We start from the raw sequence: 18,998 nt of genomic DNA, 5'->3' as shown, positions 1-18,998 counted from the left end.
AAATAAACAAAACCCATCACGACTGAAAAAATGACTTAACAACAAAAGGGCTTAAGTGACTTGTTCACGGTCACACAACTAAGTGTTCTTATTCAAACTCTGATCTTTCGGACTCCAGACCCCACAATCTATCCACTGCACCACCTATTTGCCCCTGCCTGCCATACAGGAAGCGCTTAATAAAGACTGAGTAGACGCTTTGCAACGCTAGTGGAGTGGAAATGGGAAGGCGCTGGGTGAAAGGGTGCGGGGCATCTCGGAGGTGTACCTTGCAGAGGTGAGCTTCTCGGAACTGAAGGAGATGTGTAGAGGATACCTGGACTGGTGGGAGGGTTCCAGCACCAGCTGGTTCCCCCGGGGCGGGGTTGGGCAGGGCCGAACTGGGCAGGACCTGAGCTTCCGAGTCCGCTCCTTCCTAGCGGTGCTCCTCCCGGACAAAGCCTGCGCATTTTCCTGGCGGTGATTGGCTGTAGGTGACGTGCTGACCGCCCCTCTAAGACACGCAGGCCGGCGCCGGCGCGCCGTAACCAATAGCAGGGCTCGGCGCCGGCGCTTCTCTGTATCAATCTCGGAACTGCCAGCCAATGGGAGCGCCGCTACCCGGCTCGTGCCCCTTTCGCGGCAAAAAGGATTTGGCGCGTAAAAGTGTCCGGGACTTTGCGGGGATCAGCTGGAGAGACCAAAACAAGCTCCCAGCCCCGGCCCCAGTCCCGGCCCCTGTTCTGTCTTCCAATCTCCCGCCCCGGCTCCATCCGTCTGTACGGATCCGATCGCTGCACCCCAGAGTCCAGGACCGCGCATGGGCCAGGGCCCTCTCGGAGTCTCCTGCAGCTCGCTCCCCAGCCCGGTCTGGGGCCCTGAGCCCTAGCCCGGCAGGCCGGGCCGAGCCGGGGACTATGGATCTGGGATCTGGAGCAGGCTCTAGTGCCGAGACCCCCGGCAGGGGATAGGGCCCCGAGCGGCGACCGCGGAAGCCCGCTCAGCCTCGGGCCGCGCCCCGCCCCGGCCCTCCCGGCCCCGCCGGCCAGTCCCTGTCCCTGGGATGTGAGCCGGCGCCCGGGGGAACGAGCGAGCCAGCGGAGCCGCCATGGCCCTGGACGGCAGCGGTGGTGGCGGCACGTGCGTGGCGGAGCTGGAGGCCCTGCTGGGGGCTGGGGGGCTGCAGCTGCTGGAGCAGCAGATCGTCATCATCTCCACCCAGGACGAAGGCCCACTCAGCGCCGCCGCCGTCCCCGTCACTGCCGAGGGGCCCCGAGAGGCCGAGTTGCTGCTGTTCGCTACGCCCCAGGCACCCCGGCCCGGAGCCAGCGGACCCAGGCCTGCCCTGGGCCGGCCTCCGGTAACTACTCCACTCCCCGCCCTCCTGGCACCATGGGCGGGCCTCGGCCCCGGGCATCTCTGTGAGCATGCATCTCCAGGGCCGGACCCAAGCGCTAGGGGCCCCGGGCAGCTTTCCAGGGCTGATCCCACGCCCAGGAGGGCGGCTCTGCGGGAGGGGGGTCGGGAGGTGGGGCGTCTAATCGGCTGTACCAGATGGATGGGTTTGCGCCAGAGGGAACCCCCTTGCAGTGCGCCTGCCTCCGGGGTGGAGCTGAGCAGTGGCCGCCACACAGCGCCGGGGACTCGCTGTACCTTTGCCCTTTCAGAGACCGTGGCCCGGAGCACCGAAGCCGGGGCTGGAGGGGAGGGGGGCGGCAGTGGGAGCTGACTCCAGCCTTTCACTCGCACCGGACGGTGGGCTCTGGCTCTGTTTTAGGCACTCCAGCTCCCCCTGCTCAGTGGAGAGATCCGGCTCTGGCTGCCAAAGGGCAGCCCTTGGCCTAGGGCAGAGCTGAGATTAAGGATGGACCCTGGGTGTCAGTGTTTGAGTCTGTTCAAAGTTCTGTTTTATTAACCACAGCACTGGTGGCAATAAAAGGAGGTGGTGGGTTTGTGTCACCAGGAGTGACTACATGCTGTAGGACAGGAGTGCTCATTGCAAGGACAGGAGTATGTGTGTATGGGGTGGGGGGGCGTCATAGTCGATTCAAAGGAGGATGAGAAAGGATGCTATGGGGTCCTATGCTTACAGGTGGCCACTTAGTGCCCCAGTAAAATCTGCTGAGTGCCATTGGGTACTTCAAAGGTACCCAGATATGGGTGCCTTTAGCTGCTCTGCTCCCTTTGCCCCCAGAAATGGGCCAGAATTGAAGTGGGCTGTTTGTGTGAGGCCTCTGCAAGGCGGGAATGGGTCCTGCCTCTCCCCCATTAGGGAATGAGGGTACAGCCTGGAGTGGCAGCTGATCTCCTCCCTCCCACCGCCCCCTCCATCTGTTGGCCCTCTCCACCTGCCTTCATATTTTCAAGGGGCTTGTTGCCATAGTGTCTAAATGCTCAGTGAACTTGTTCAGCTCCCCTAGGCCCCCTGGGGGAGGGGAAGGGAACGGGTGACTGAGCTGGTCCTTGGCCTCTGGTGTGGTGCCTGGGTGGGGGTGGGGTGGGGGGAAGGGCTGAATGAGGCAGGAGGGAGCAGTTGAGCTGCTTGTGGCAAGTACTCTTCCCCTACTCCCATTTTCTCTCTGAATCTGTAGAACCTGGTTGGGTTCCCCCCCCTCTCCCCCTTGAGACCAAAGAAAGCTCTCCCTCCTGTTGGAAGCCAGACACCAGGCTCCTGGTTTGGCCTTAGTATCTGTTCCTGATAGCACTGGGACCCCTGGAAGTTGGTGGTCCTGCCTAAGAGGGACTGATAGGAGAAAAGGGGGAGTTAGGAGGCTTGACCTCTCTACCTGGGACATTGAACTATTCCGATTGGGTTTGACCTGGGATTCCTAGGACATGTTTTGTGGTCAAATCAGAGTCCCAGGGCCTTTCCAAGGGACTTTCCCAAGGATATCTGGGGTGTTGATGAGGCTTCTGAATTGTGCAGTCTGAAGGAGGAGGATCCCAAACAGAACCTTTCTGAAAAATTTAAAGAAGTCTTGGCCCTGGGGAGTGTTGAGAAAAGGGAATTACAGCAGGTACACCAATCATGTTGGGAAAACTTCCTGAAATCTAGGCCCTTCCTCAGCAGCCAGCCAGTGATTCAGATTCAGATTGTAGTATGTGTGTGTGTAATATGGAGGGGGGTGGGGATGAGACTGCAGTGGTTGTTTGAACAGAGGTCATGGAAGGTCTTGAAATCATATGGCAGACCCCCACTGTGGGCTGTGATAAGGTGCCCTGCTAAGTTTGATCTTCTGGGTAGGTCAGGGAGAGGAGATGTCAAAAATGATCTGCTGACCTAGTTCATGCCCAACTGAGTCCCTGCCATATGGGTTTCACAGCCTTTCCTGCCTTTCCTTATTGAACTGGAAAAGGAGCTGCATTCCCAGGGGACTGATAGTGGTGGGGAGTGGCAGAGAGGCATCAGAGTATAGTGGAGATAGCCCTAGATTTGTGGTTAGGAGCTGGGTTCTAATCTAACTTCTGCTGCTTATCTGTGTGACCTCTTTGAAGTCACTTCCCTGGTTTCCTTATCTGTCACACAGGGGCCTCACGCCTTCTCTACACGTCCTCTGATGTCACTCCTTTTCCCCCTTCTGTTTTGGGGGGGCTCTCTGTAAGGGGAGAGTGGGAAGAAGCTAGACCTCCCAGTACTTAACAGCTACTTGGTGTTAAAAAAAAGCTCAGTCTTTTGTGTGGGGAGCTGCCTCAACTGTTTGAGGCCACCTCCTTTTGGCATCTCTCTGCCCCCAGACAGGGACTGAGGCTAGGATGGTAAAGGGAGTTGGGGGAAAGATTGGAGCAGCCCTTGTAGTTGGAGCTGAGGGTTGATGCCTTCTTGTCCTCTCCTTTTCCTTTGTTCTTGTTGCTTTAAGGGCCTTAGTGATAAATTCTGCCATAGCTAAACTCTGTTGTGCCATCTTCTGGGTACCCAGGCTCAGGAACCTTAGAGCCCTGAGACAAAAGAACTCAGGTTGTCTTGATGTAGGTGGGGGTGGGGTGAGATGCAGTCAGAGAAAAGTGACTCCTGGGATGAGGGAAATCTAGAACAGAGGCTTATGAGTATTCAGGGGAATGAGCCCACAACCCATGCTTAATACTATTTTATTTTGGATCTCTGGATTGGAGGGTGAATCAGTATCATTCAGGTATAGCAATGCAGATTCTCTCTTGCCCTGCCCTACTCTGCCTCCGCCCATCACCACAGCACAGAGGGAAAACCTGTTCTTGTGCCTGTGGGTGAGGAATGTCAGCCCTGGGAGCATGTGCAGGCATTGGCTCCCTGGCCAAAGCTCTTCCGCACCCTCCATGATGCCTGGCCCTCTCCTGCCATCCCAGATCACAGAACCCCTCTCTCTTAGTTTGGTTGGTCTTATGATCTGGTTTTATCACCATCAACCACCATTTAACAATAGCTAATGTTTCTGTAGCTTTTGAAAAGACAACTTCTATTACCTAATATTACCCCCATTTTACAGATGAGGGAATGGAGGCTAAGAAAGATGAATTGCTCATGTGTACAGAGCTAATAGGTGTCAGAGGAAGGATTCCAGTTTGTCTTCTTGATTCGGTGTCCAGAATGATATAATATATGTAAAGTGATTTGTAAACCTAAAAGTACCATATAAATCATCATTACTACTACTGGTATCTCTAAGGGGTTTGTCTGGCTTGCATGTATAGGCCTAAAGAGGGCCTAGAGTTGGACTGTGGGTGTGCCAGGAACAGAGAGAGTCTTGAAGTCTGGGGATCTTTGGAGTGGTTCTGGAAAGAAGGAAAGGAGGTCGGCAAACAAAGGGGGAGGGAGCAGGGAAGTGATTTCCAGGGGTGAGATATAACCTGAGCAGAGAAAACTTGGGCCATAAGTCAGCCTATCTGGTTGAATTGAAGAGTAAAAGGAGGGGAGCCTGGGGAGATATGGCTGGATACTGAGATTAGAGTTAGAAGAGACAGTTCTGAATGCTGTACTAAGAAATTTGGATTTTTATCTAGGAAGTGGTGGGAAGCCTATGAAGATTTGTGAGGAGAGGAGTGAGTGGCATGACCAGAAACAAATCTGGCAGCCTCTGAAGGCAGGGGTGGAGAGGAAAAAAACAGTTAGGAGGCTGTGGTAGTCTGGGTATGAGGTAATAAGGCCTGGAAGGGAGGCAGCCTGTTTCACTGTAGGACTTCTGATTTTTAGGAATTTCTTCCTTCAGTTGAGCTGAAATCTGCCTGTCTGGGGCAGACATTACCTGACAATCACTCCTAGTTCTGGCTTCTGAATGCCCTCTGAGGTAGAGGTGGTTTGGGCCTTAAGAATATTCCCATTTCACAAATAAAAAGTGTGGCTCTGGGAGGTGTTCACATGCTCCCTGCCTGGGGCTATCCAAGCCAGGCCTCAGGACTAGGAGCATCTATGACCCCAATGGACACTGCCAACCCTATACCCAGTGCAGAATGCCCTCTGAGGCTGGGGTGGCTCCAATCCCAGTGTGGTGTCCCTCCTAGTATTGGCTTTGAGGAGGGAGGCACCTGGCCTGCCCTTTTTCCCCTAGAAGGTCATCTGGCCTTTAATGGCATTAATTGCTTTAATTAGTGAATGCTTTAGGTATCAGTAGCTGTCAGTGCCTTTTAATGGGGCTTCCCACCTCTGCTTCTCCTTCTAGGTGCCTCAGTCACTAAGAAGATCCCTTAGACTTCTGAGAAGCATAGCCTAGTCTTCTCATATCCCATCCATCCAGTGTCTGCCACTGGAGGCCTTTGTTATCTTAGGGGAGCCTCACAACAGCCCTTTGAGGGAAACAGGGTAAGGATTCTTATCTCTGTTTTACAGATGAGGAAACTGAGACTCAGAGAGTTTATGTGACAGTGAATTAGTAGCAGAGGCATGACTAGAACCCAGATCTGACTCTCTATCTTGGTATAGTAATAAAAAGAAAACCCATTCTGGGGTCAGAGGTCCTGGGTTCGGATTGGTCCTCTGATCTGGGTCATCATAGGCAAGTCAGTTCACCTTTCTGGGCCTCAGGGTCCTCATTTGTAAAATGAAACAGGTGGCTTCTAAGGCCCATTCCCATTTAGATCCATGAATCTGGGCTGTCCCCTGCCCTATGCTAGAGGGCTTTGGGAGCTTGGAAGAGGAGTCAGGAAAACCTTCCTGAAAAAAGAGGCATGTCCAGGTTCCTAAGGGGAAGGTGTTCTGTGTGACCCTGGCAAGTCACTTAACCGATGGGTCTTTTTCTTCGCCGGAAGTAATAACAACAACAATAATGATAAGAGAGTGTTTATAGAGCACTTTGAGGCTTGCAAAGCGCTTTACCTATTTTCTCATTTATTTCTCATAAAAACCCTGTGAGATAGGTGCTACTTTTATCAACCCCATTTTACAGATCAGAAAACTGAGTCTGAGAGTGGTTAAGTGACATGCCTGGGTAGGAAGTGTCTGAGGCAGAATTTGAACTCAGGTCTTTCTGACTCCAAGTCTAACAGGCTATCCACTGTGTCACCTATCTTCTTCCTCCCCTATGAAATGAGGGAAGTGGTCCCTTCTAATTCTGAATATATGATGCTAGGATTCCTTCTAGGTTCCCTCCTGTCACAGCTCGTGTAGAGCAAGAGAAATGTTCAGGGGGGGAAGTGTTTCATTGTCTGAGTAAGTGCCAGAATAGGAACTTGGTGTCCACATATGCCCAGAGAGGCATGGAAACCTGGTCGGCTAGAACTCCCCAAGAGAACCCGATTTAGGGCAGGATTTCTTACAGATTTGTAAATTAAAGACAAAAAAGGGACAAAAGAGTGGTCACATAGTAAATAGCAGAGCTGGCATTTGAACCCAGGATGTTTGATTACATTGTGCTACATTACCAAGAATCATAGACCCTCAGAGCTGGAAGGGGCCTCATTTTACGGATGAGAAAACAACCCCAGAAAAGGCAAGTGACTTGCCCAAGATCACAGAGCTCTTCTCCCCAGACTGTCATCTTCCTGCTAAATGGAAACATTTTTTGCAATGCAGGCCTACCAAACCTTCCTGGATGCTCCCTACCCCACCCCTCAGAGGGGCCCCTACACCCCTGTGTCCCACCCCCCACCACTTTCTAAGGCTAAGGGTGGCCTCTCTCTGTAGAAGGGGAGCTCCCTGAGGGACGGGACGGCTTCTTTTTTTATCCCTCCCCTTTCTTCCTTTCCCCCTCCCTTCCCTGAAGTAGTACCACTTACTAAAGGCCTGTTGATTAGGATCTCTCCATGGTCATTCTCTGACCTACTCTCTACCTTGTGTTCCAGACAGGTGGGTGAAGAAACTGGATATGGAACTCAGGCTTCATCTCTGCCCATCTCTCTTTCCCAGGGATTCCTGGGTTACCCCAGGCTGGTCTGACAGGGTCTGGGATAGATTGGGTTCCTGCTGCCCCACCCAGTCCTGGCCCAGTTTGTTCTTAGTGTGTGCCCTGGACTCTTACCACATTGCCTCAATCTTTGAGAACAGGAGAGTGGGGGAGAATCATTGATTATCTGTTAAAGGGGAGATGGGCCAGCTTTTTTAGTCCCAATGTCAATGAGGGGCAACTGAGTTGTTTCTAAGGATGGGGAGTCCTATCACCAGCCCTTAAGACGCTGAGAGAACAGGTTTCTAGCCCCCTTCCTGGCCTCTTTGGGTCCTTCATGAGGCCTCTCTTTTCCTCTCCCCTGTGCTGCAGGTGAAAAGGAAACTGGACTTGGAAACAGACCATCAGTACATAGCTGAAGGCAGCCAGCCAGCCCGGGCCCGGCCCAGACCCCCTGGCAAAGGTATGGGCCTTCCTTACCCAAGCAAACTCTCCAGCTCAGCTCCCCCTTTCTGGCCCCCTGGTTAGGAAGCTCAGGACACTGGGAAGCCAGTGTCCCCACACTGAACTTGAGCCAACCAGGGCCTCTGGTTTCTTCTCTCTCATCCCCATGAATGGGTGCTGTTTGGGGTAGAAAGAGCCCCTCTACATCAGGGCTTCTCTCCTAAGCTCTGATTCCCCTTCCCTAATGGACCCTGCCTGATGCTCTGAGGAGCCAAAGCCAGATAGAGGGTGGGAGTGTTGAAAATTTGATTCTTTTCTTCCACCCCTCACCCCTGTGTAGACTGGGCACTGGATCAAGAGAGCCAGGCAGGGTCCCTCGCAAGGGGCAGTCAGAGGAGCCTGGCACCAGTTTCCTAGTCTAAGGATCTGGGCCCTAGGGGAGGCAGACAGGGCCTTTGAGGGGAATGGGCTGGGTTGCCCAGCCCAGGGAGGAAGTTCTGTGGTTAGTGGCAGAGTTGGAGTAGGGTGTGTCAACACAGGGGGCTTTCCTGCCTGGGTGACGCCCTATGGTATCTGTGAACAGAGAAGAAAAATGCATATGAGCCCTTGAAGTGGGACAGAATCCTTTCCTGCCCTTTGGATCCTAATTTTGGCGGCTTTCCAGGCCTGCAGACCCAGGGATCATACCTCAGGGAGCTTCCCTGCCCCTGCTGCTGCCTGAGGGTGTGGCATCCTGAGAGGATGTGGGCACTGAGCCTGGGTCCTTGGTCCCTGCCAACAGGTGTGAAGTCCCCAGGGGAGAAGTCTCGCTATGAGACCTCACTGAACTTGACTACCAAACGCTTCCTGGAGTTGCTGAACCAGTCTACAGATGGCGTGGTGGACCTGAACTGGGCAGCAGAGGTGCTGAAGGTGCAGAAACGGCGCATCTATGACATCACCAATGTGCTTGAAGGCATCCAGCTCATCACCAAGAAGTCTAAGAACCACATCCAGTGGCTGTAGGTGCCTTGCCCAGACCACGGACCCAGCCACAAACTGATTAGGGAAAGACAGAGGGGTAGGAAGACTGAGGCCTATTTTTCCTGGTCCCTGCCCTAGCTAGGGGAGCCCAGGGCTTGGGAGCTGTGCCCTGGGGCAGCTAGATGGAGCCGCAGATAGAGCACTGGGTCTGGAATCAGGAAGACCTGAGTTCAGATCTGGCCTCAGACACTGCTACCGTGTTTTCCCGATAATAAGACCTATCCCGAACATAAGCCCTCCCCTTACTGTGTAAGATTCCTCTAAAATAAGCCCTCCCCCGAAAATAAGCCCTATTGAGATTGCTACTGTAGTGAAGGTGATCCCCTGCGCTATACACTACATTACGGTACCCTCTGTATGCACCGTCCCCCCCCCCCCCGGGTGAAATGCACGCCGTGCTCCGAGCTGCATCCAATCAGAACTGCAGCAGTGAGCGCGTCATCCTGTTCTTTATAGAATTCATTATTGAATAAAGGTACATTTTTTTGTTCACATTTACCTGTTTATTAAAATTGCTGTCAATGTTCATTAAAATAAGCCCTCCCCTGAAAATAAGCCCTCTGGTGTTTTTCTGTCCCCCAAAAAATAATAAGACAGTGTCTTATTATCAGGGAAACACGGTAGCTGTGTGACTTGGGGCAAGTCATTTAACCTCTATTTGACTCAGTTTCCTGAACTGTAAAATGGGGATAATAATAGCACCTACCTGCCAAAGCTGTGAAGATCCAAGTGAAGTTATTTTTTATAAAGTTCTTAGCATGGTGCCTGACACATAAAAATTATGGTGATGAAGATAATAGTGAGAGAGAGGGATACTGGCTGTGGGGAGATAGAGAGACAGAAACAAGAAATTCAGAATAGGAAGGACCAAACGCCCTCATTTTATAGATGGGAAACTGAAGTCCAGGAAAGGAAAGTGACTTGGCTCAGGTCACACATTAAGTCCTTGGCAGGGCAGGGACGAGGATTTAGGTGTCTCCATGCCTAGCCCAGCATAGGAGCAATGGGGAGGCCACAGAAGGGGGCAGATGGGCAGCGCTTTACTTAAGAGAAGGGTCGAGGCAGCTGGCCAGACAGAACAGGACACGAAAGGGGGGAGAAGGACAGAGCAGAAGGGCTTGTGTCCAAGGGGCACCTCCTTGGGCAGAAGGAGCAGTTATGGCCAGACTGTCGTACCCTGCCTGGGCCTGGCTACCTGGGGGTTGAGGGGAAGTGAGGATCTTGGCACCTTTCTCTCCCTTGTAGATTCTAAGAAAGGACTGTCATTTCAGGGCTGGGGTGTGATCGAGGCAAGCCCAGCTTTGCTGCCGCTGCTGCCCCCTCCCATCCCAGCCACCTGCTTATCTCAGTGACCTGAAGAAATCCACACCGGGTAAAGGCAGTAATGGGAGACCTTCTGGACAGCCGGTTGTTGGGACCTTGGGAGGTGTGGGGAGAACCGAGACAGTTCCTTGAGCATAAGAAAGCCCAAGATGGTCCTCCCTTCTGCCCTCTAACACTCCCTCTGAGCCTACAACCACAGGTCTGCTTTCTCTTTCTCCAGGGGGAACCATTCTGTAGCCGTCAACACCAGCAGGCACCAGACGCTCGCCAAGGACTTGCATCATCTCCAGGAGGCCGAGAGGCAGCTGGACGACTTGATCCAGATGTGTACGGTTCAGCTCAGACTGCTCACTGAAGATGCCGACAATCAGCAATATCCTTGTCGAGTCACAGTGATGTGGTGGTGTGGTTTTTGGTTCCTCATACTCAGAGGAGGCATCATCTGGTGTCCTTAGACATCAGACCTTGCCTGAGGTGTGACCTCACATGCAGCGTCCTTGACAAGTGGCCCTCCAGTCTCTGCTTCTGCATCCCCAGCCCTGCTGAGGAGCTTAGCGTCTCCTGAGACAGCTCCTTCCACAGCTGGATAGCTCTCATTACTTCCTGACAGTGACCCCCACATCTTCCCAGGAATCTCCAGCCATTAGTCATAGCTGCCAGATAGCATCTTCACATATTTGAAGAGAGCTGTTATATTACTAGGGCAGCCAGGTGGTGCAGTGGATAGTGCTGGGCCTATAGTCAGGAAGACTCATCTCCCTGAGTTCAAATATGGCCTTAGATATTCAGTAGCTGTGGGACCCTGGCCAAATCACTTAACCTTGTTTGCCTCAGTTTCCTCATCTGTCAAATGAGCTAGATAAGGAAAATGGCAAACCACTCTGGTATCTCTGCCAAGAAAATCCCAAAAGGGGTCATGGAGAGTTGGATATAACTGAAACAACTGAACAATTGACCTCTACCCACCCCCCCAAGTGTGATTTCTTCTAGGATAAATATCCCTAGTTCTTCAAATGATCCTCCTAAAGCCTGACCTCCATTCTTTTCCTTCTCCTGGTCCCCATCACATAGTTTGTCAAAATTCCTCCTAAATATGGTTCCCAGAAGTGAACCAGGACTATGCAGGTCTAGCCTGGCTAGGGAAGCCTCAGTATAGTAGGACCTGTCTCCCAGGTTCTGGATACCATACCCATAGCCTAAGATAAATTGCATTAGATTTTGGTTTGGCCTCCTCCTATACTGTGCTTTTAGTCCCCAAGGCCTTCCTCCCCCTCCGACTTCTGTTTTTCCATGCTTCTCCCATCCAGCCCTTGGGTGGTCACCCAAGTGCAGGATTATAATCATCACTGTTCATCTCATTTCATTACTGCGGCCTGTTGAGAACCTTTCGGCTTCTCATGTCGTTCAGACTCTCCTTACGTAATAGCATGTTATCCTTAAGTCTGTGACACGTACATTATCATCCGTCTCTGCTCATGTTTGGTTAGCCAGCTGGTTCCCAACCTACCTATCATCCCATAGCTCATAACTCTCCATCTTGTCCCCAAGAATTTTGTGAGAAAATTTTGTCAAGTGCTTTACTAAAATGAAATCTATTGTGTATGTTCCCCTGAGCTGCTGGCTGAGCGCTCAAGCTTCTCACAGTTTATTGGAGCCATAGAGCTTCCTTGTGAAACAACTACAACAGGAGCTAGGACCACCATCTTACAGAAGAGACAGAAGGTCAAAGTTCATGACTTTCCAAGGTTGCATGGCTGGTGCGTATTTAAGGGCAGAAACTGCATCTTTTTCTTTTTTTTTTCTTATTTTTAGAAATTCATTTGTTTATTTTTAGTTTACAACATTCAGTTCCACGAGCTTTTGAGTTCCAAATTTTCTCCCCCTCCTCGAGACAGAATGCAATCTGATATAGGCACTATGCATACATTCACATTAAACATATTTTCACATTAGTCTTGCAAAGAAGAATTATAACCAATGGAATGAATGGAACAGAATGTAAAGAAACAAAACAAAACAAAAAAGAGAGCAAATCATATCCTTCGATCTACATTCAGACTCTAATTCTTTCTCTGGATGTAGATAACCTTCTCCATCATGAATCTTTTGGAGTTGTCTTGCTTTGCTGCGAAGAGTCGGGTCTATCAAAGTTAGTCATCACACAATGTGGCTGTAACTGTACAATGTAGAACCTGCATCTCTAAACTCCATCTAGGGCCCTTTTGACAGCACTGGCTTGTGATTGGTTGAGGGGGTACAGAATGGAGAAGCTTGGGTCAAGGCTAGGTTGTCTCCTCTGGAGAGCAGGAGAGTCACCTGGGAGGGAATTTTCTGTGCTTGAAATGGGGAGTGGTTGACTCCCATATCACCAGGATGTCACGATCCTTGACCTTCAAGTGCACCTTAGCTTATGTGACCTGCCAGGACCTACGAAGTATAGCAGATCCTGCAGAGCAGATGGTGATGGTGATTAAGGCCCCACCTGAGACACAGCTGCAGGCAGCAGACCCAGCAGAGGTAATCCTGACTCTTCACCCCCAACCTGATGGGGCTCATTGAGCACCCCTCCCTACGCTACCCCTGGGTAATCTCCAATCCTTTTTCTCCCCACTAGATAGTATTCTATTTTTTTCCAATTACATGTAAAGACAATTTTTAACATTCATTTTTATTTTTGGAGGGAGGAAGGCACATTAGTTGGGGTTAAATGACTTGCTGAAGGTCACACAGCTAGTAAGTGTTACATGTCTGAGGCTGGATTTGAACTCAGGTTCTCCTGACTCGAGGGCCAGTGCTCTATTCACTGCACTACCTAGCTGCCCCAGCATCCATTTGTTATATAAAGTTTTGAGTTCTAAATTTTCTCCCTCCCTACTCCCAAGGCAGGAAGCAATTTGATATAGGTTATACATGTGCAATCATGTAAAATATAACCATATTGTCATGTTGTGAAAGATAATTTTCACTTTCAAGACCCTAAATCAGGTGTGAGGAACCTGTGGCCTTCTAGGTCCTCGGGTGTGGCCTTTTGACTGAGTCCGAGTTTTCCAGAACAAGTCCTTTTATTAAGGGGATTTGTTCTGTGAAATTTAGATTCAGTCAAAGGACTGCACTTGAGGACCTAGAGAGCCACATGTGTCCTGGAGACTGCTGGTTCCCCACCCCTGCTCCTAGACTCTTACCTCCTAGCCCTGGTCACGGTTGAGGTGGCTGGGGTGGAGAAGGACCCAGAGAATAGGTCAGCCTATACTGGTTTTATTCCTAAGTCATTGCAGCCTCCTCTTCAAGGTGGGCACCAGCAAACAGGAGAAGGCTCAGAGAAGTTTCACTCCCATTTGGCCAAGGTATTTCTCAGAGTTACCCTTCTGCTTCCTACTTCTAGTCCCCACCCCAGCTCTGTTTGGGGCTGTTTTGTTCCTGTGGAACCAACATAGGCAGAAGAGACTGTTCTCTGAGCCTCTTAACCACCCAACATCCCAATCTATCTCCAGGCATTCCAGATTTCTCTGAAAAGTAGCAGAGGGCCCATTGATGTGTTCCTGTGCCCGGAGGAAAGTGCTGATGCCAGCAGTCCCGTGAAGAGTCCCTTTAAAGCAACTCCTGAGGAGACTGGCCTCAGTCTGGAGCCCACACCTCCGCCACAGCCACCACTGCCACCTCCCAGCCCCCTTATAACCTCCACGCAGGAAGGCAGTTTGCCCCTGCTCACCAGTGAGCAAGGTATGTGGGCCAGGGATTTAAGGGCCTTTAGGAGGTGCTGGTGGAAGGGGGGTGGGGACATAGAATGTAGAGCTCATTTCCCTGTCTGGGTTTCCTCATCCTCTCATCTCTGCTGAGGAAGTAGTTTCAGACAGTTACCTAGCCTGAAGGCCTCCACATCTAGCCAACAGCACCAAAATGAGGGCTACTCTATTCATCTCCCTGATGTGGGGAGGATGGTGGGCTTGGAGGCTGAGTAGGACTTAGGAGGGAAGGGATTTTGCAGTTCCTATGTGTCCTACTTCTCTGAGTCAGGCCAGGGCTGCTCCCTTGAGCCAGGATAGAGGGGGGAAAGTGGCAGCCTTGCCTCACACCCCCTCCCCCCATAACAGATATCCTATAATATGGGCCCCTTCTTCCTCTGTTTGCAGAACACCTCCTGTCCCGGGCAAGCCCAGCATCTCTCAGAGCCTCAGCAGAAGATGGACGCTTATCTCCTCTAGTGTCTGTAGACAGCCTCCTGGAGCAGGTGAAGGAGGATTTCTCCAGTCTCCTGCCAGATGAGTTCATCAGCCTCTCCCCCCCTCAGGGCCAGGACTATCACTTTGGCCTGGAGGAAGGAGAGGGCATCAGGGAACTCTTTGACTGTGACTTTGGGGACTTCACCCCCTTGGATTTCTGACACAAAGCAATAGGGAGCTCCCCAGACCCAAGAACAGGTCAAGGGGCTCAGGGAGTAGAGGGGAACCTCACAGTGACAGGGAGGATGACTGGAGTAATTGGAAAAGGGTCAGAATCCTGGTGAAGCTTGGCTGCTGGATGGATGTCCTTGTATGTGGAGGAGAACATGCTGGCAGCCAAGCTGGGATCCCTTAACTAGGCCTTCCGAGGCCATTACCAGCTTTCCCTTCCTACATGCTTAGAGATCCTCAAAGCTGCTGTAGCCCCAGGCCCATCTCCCTCTCCCCCATTTCATCCTTTCTAAGATTTCCCAGGAGGGGGATCTCTGCCCTGCCAGGGAGTCTACCCCAATGATCTGATTTTGTCACAAATACCACCTAATTTATTTCCCCTTTCTCTGGTCCCCTATCCCCACCCGCCTCATGTCTGGTCTCCTCCACCAGCTGGAGTTCTCCTACCCTCTAGGGAGTCAGCGGACCCAGTGAATGCCCCTGGAGGGAAGGAGCCAGCAGTGGGTGTGGTTATTTGTGTGTGATGGGAGTGTTAAGTGCACTTTTGCTCATCTTCTCTATATGTAGGTCTTGGAGACTGCTGGTCCTTTGCAGGACCTGGGTCCTAGACCCACCCTCAGAGCCTTGCCTGTGCTTGGAGGTCAGGGGGTGAGGACTTGAGTGGCCTCCTCCCAGAGTCCTTCCCCAGCCAGCCAGCCAGCTAGCCAGTGCTGGGTGAAAGGCTGCAGCGCCTCTATGGGGGCCTGGGCTGCATGGAGAGAGCACTTTGTTGTCTTAAAAGGTTATTTGTTGCAAAGCTTTACTAAAACGCAGTGTGTACAAACTTATTTATTTATTGAAGTTGGCCATGGCTGGCCCCCACTTCCCAGGTGGAATGGGAGCTGGGGAACCAGCATCCCGGCGGGGGTGGGGAGGGGCCCAGAGGCCCATGTGGCCCATATGTGTCCATTTGGGCCCAAAGGAAGAGGCAGAAGGACAGGAGTTCTTTAGTCTCTGGGGCCTGGGGCCTGGGGCAGAAGGCCAGTTAGGAAGGAGGAGGGGCCAGGCGGGGTCCAAAAGGGATTTGTCCCTTTCCCCTTGGTCCCCAGGATAGAAGCTTTTCAAGGTTTGATTTTATTTATTTATTGGGAATGGCAAGAGGGAGAAAGTTATAGGCCAAGAGCAAAGATTATAGGAGAAGTAGTATAGGTTAGTGAAAGGAGGAGGAAGGAGGGAATTGGCTGCACCCAGGGATTGGGCAGCTTTCTAAGGCTGGAGCCAGAGCTACAGCAGGAGCCTGGGCTGTTGGGGCCTGAGTGCAATGGGAAGGTCAGTTTGGGCACCAGGATTAGAGGCAGAGGTTGTCAAATTTTGGTGGAGGAAGCAGTGACACAGTATGAGAGGCATGTGTTTGTAGATAGGAGAGTCAAAGGAGTGACTCTTCTGGGGTGGGATGGAGGGATTGTGCCCCCTCGCCCCACCCCTACCATGTGAGGTCAAGAGTAAAGTTAGCACAGGCCTAAAGCAGCTTCAGGTCCATACTTTGCTTCTGGCCTGGAGCCTGGCTTGGGCATTTTTTTTTTGAGGGAGGGCTGGAGAGAGAGAAGGAGCTATAGTGTCTGTCCCCAAGTTTTCTGCTGCTTCTGCTCTGGACTGGTATCAGCTTCTGAGGATGCAGCCCCCATCAGTGAGGCCTAACCAAACTCCTTTACGGGGTTCAGGTCTCCCTCTCCTCCCCTTACTCATCTTATTTGGATGGTGGGAGGGGAAAGGTCCCTGTCTGGATTGCCAGGGCCTTCCTGGGATGGGAGACTCTCCTAAGCAGAGCAAGAAAGAGGAGATCATGGAGAGCAAGGGGTTAGACTATGTAAAAGAAAAGGAGGAAACAAATCTTTGATTCCCTACCTCTCCCCAGTCCTCCAAATTCCAGTGTCTTCTCAGTTCCTTATTCAACTGGAGGAGGCTTAGGTTTAGGGTCTGTGGGGACAGGGGCAGCACATCTGGTGTCAGCTTTTTGTCTTTGGGGGGGTGGGCCAGCTGCTTCTAGGACTCAGTCCTCTCCCCGGCCACAGATTTGCCTTTCAGACTCAGTATCTTATTGTGCTTTGGTTTCAATAAATATTTTGATGATGTTTGGGCTGTTTTGGGTAAGTTCTGTTTCTCAGGATCCAGGATAGTTGTCCAGCCACCACTTCTCTGGGGCTAGGGAGAGGGCAGTGGAGGTCACTGCAGAATCTCCTCCCCCACCCCCCACTTTAGGGGTTAGCCCCCAGCCATGTCCCTGCCTTCTCTTTAGGGAGCTGTTCTGGGAGTGTGGTTACTGAATGACCAACTTCTAGGCTCTGAGATGCCTTGGACCTGCCCCACCCCCCAAGCTGTTCTTCAGGGACCCAGTATGGCCAGGCTTCGAAGTCACCAGCTGGGGCAAGCTTTCACATATACACAGATATATGCATGCACACATCATTTCAATTGACAAGTAATTATTCATTACCTACAATAGCCAGGTGCTTGGAGTCCAAGGATAAAGAATGAAACAATCCCTAACCTCAGGGAGCTTACATTCTAATGGGGGAGACAAGTAAATGCAGATAGATACACAGCATAAATACAAAATTTTAAAATATATAGTTAAAGTAGATTAGGAAGGAGGGTACCAGCAGCTAGGGAGAACCCAGAAAGGCTTCATGCAGAAGATTCTTGAGCTGCATCTGAAGGGAAAAGAGGCTTTGAGGGGGAGGGAGGGGGAGGCATGGGGGATGACCTAGGCAGAGCCGTGGAACTTGGAGATAGACTATCAGGGGTGAGGAACAGAGAAAGCCAATTTGGCTGGTTCCAAGAAAACTACCCCAACCAGCAACAGTGTCCAATAAGGCTGCAGTGAAAGATTGGGGTCAAGTTGAGCAGGGTTTTGAAAGCTAAACAGGAGTTTTGATTTTATCTTAAAGGCAATAAAATAGGAAGTCACTGGAGTTGGTTGATAGGGAATCCATGGCCAGAACTGCACTTATGGAAAATTACTTTGAGGCACAGAGATTAAATGACTTGCCCAGGGCACACATGCTGCCCAGTGTCAGAAGGATTTGCGTAATTCCAGACTACAAACCCTGCACTATCATTATATGAGGCTGTTACTATACATATATAAATAAACCTTCAATGCCTGCTGTGTTCAGTGCACTGCCTCTTACACTGGGGGAAATGGGGAGTCCAGTTAAATCTTAGGTCTTCTGGAGCTTAAACTAGTGGATACATTAGGCACATAACCATAATACATCAAGGAGCACTTTCAGAAGGATTTCAGTGCAACCATGCTAGGTTCTGGGGAGAAAGGAAGGTTTGGACTCCCCACTTATGTTTTTAGTGAGGCAGGACACGGGATGTCCTCAGAAATCGGGAGCAGCACCCTGGCAGCCCTTCCCCTATTCCCTTGTTAGGACCAAGGATTCAAAGCATAATCATACTGGTGATGGAAGAGGTAGCCTTCCCCTACCACCCCTCCAGGTAAGAGTCAGTGTGTGCTATGTAGTGATAGAGAAGGCTGGATGGGGAGTTTCTGAATCCTCCATTGTCTGTTCCAGAGCTTGTATACCTCTGAGGCCAGGCTGGGGTGTGTGTGTGTGTGTGTGTGTGTGTGTGGGGAGAATGTGAAGCAACACAGTGTGTGTTGAGAGGGTGTGCAGGTGTGTGTGTGAGAGAGGTGGGTGCATGAGGAGATGTGTGAAGGGGCAGGCCTGACTCAGAATCTCAGAATTGGGAAAGACCTCTAAGGCCATTTAGTATTTAGTCCACCCCACACCACAGCAAGCCCACATGACCTTTATGACATGCCAACAAATGATCAACCAGCCTTTCCTTGGAGCTCTCCAATGAGGAAAATCCTAACTCTTGGGGCAGCACATTGCATTTTGGGGCAGTTCTAGTTAGAAGGTTTTTCTTAGTCTCTTAATGACACCTTCTCCACCCCCCTCCCCCCCATACACATTGTTCCTAATTCTCCCTGGGGCCAAACCAAATCTAATGTCTTCTAAGGGCCAGCCTTTCAAATATTGAAAGATAGTGACATTGTCCAGGACAGTCCCCAGCGCCCTTCACCATTCCCACTGCCTTCCAGCCTATCAGTATCCTTCCTAAGTTGTGGCACCCAGACCAGAACTGAACACATGTTCCAGATGTGGTCTCAAACATCATTTTTCAGATCTGGAGGGACCTCGGAGGCCATGTAGCCTAACCTGCACCTGAATAAGAATACCAACTACAGCACACTTGACCAAATGGTCATCTAGTCCTTTGCTTTAAAATCTCCACATCACTTCTAGAGGCAGCCCACTCCATGTTGGGATAGGTCTAATAGATATTTTCTAGCTGTGTAACCCCAGGTAAGTAATTTCACCGTTTGCCTCAGTTTCCTCATCTGCAAAATGAAGAAAAATGGTTCCCTCATTCACTATGGAGCGGAGAATCTGCCCCACACTGATGGCAAAGACAGAGGGCTAGGGCTACATCTTCTGTCTTTGGCCAGTGAAGGAAAAAAAAAGAAGAAAATGGCAAACCACTACAGTATCTTTGC

At 51.1% G+C, this 18,998-nt stretch overlaps 1 protein-coding gene across 1 annotated transcript; it reads left to right on the top strand.

The window, feature by feature from the left end:
* The first annotated feature begins 636 nt into the window (after positions 1 to 636).
* E2F1 (E2F transcription factor 1) lies at positions 637 to 16,562 on the top strand. Its single transcript, XM_069077780.1, has 7 exons — positions 637 to 1,339; positions 7,641 to 7,731; positions 8,494 to 8,713; positions 10,279 to 10,431; positions 12,461 to 12,575; positions 13,550 to 13,778; positions 14,189 to 16,562. The coding sequence occupies exons 1-7, from the start codon at positions 1,088 to 1,090 to the stop codon at positions 14,437 to 14,439; spliced, it is 1,311 nt and encodes a 436-aa protein (XP_068933881.1). The 5' UTR covers positions 637 to 1,087; the 3' UTR covers positions 14,440 to 16,562.
* The last annotated feature ends 2,436 nt before the right edge of the window (positions 16,563 to 18,998 follow it).

This window comes from Petaurus breviceps, unplaced genomic scaffold, assembly GCF_028583685.1.
Source record: "Petaurus breviceps papuanus isolate PSGF00001 unplaced genomic scaffold, PetGlider_PUasm1.0 90994, whole genome shotgun sequence".
In the NCBI taxonomy this organism is placed as follows: domain Eukaryota; kingdom Metazoa; phylum Chordata; class Mammalia; order Diprotodontia; family Petauridae; genus Petaurus; species Petaurus breviceps.
The sequence above is the reverse complement of the archived record's forward strand: the minus strand, read 5'-3'. Positions and strand labels throughout refer to the sequence as shown.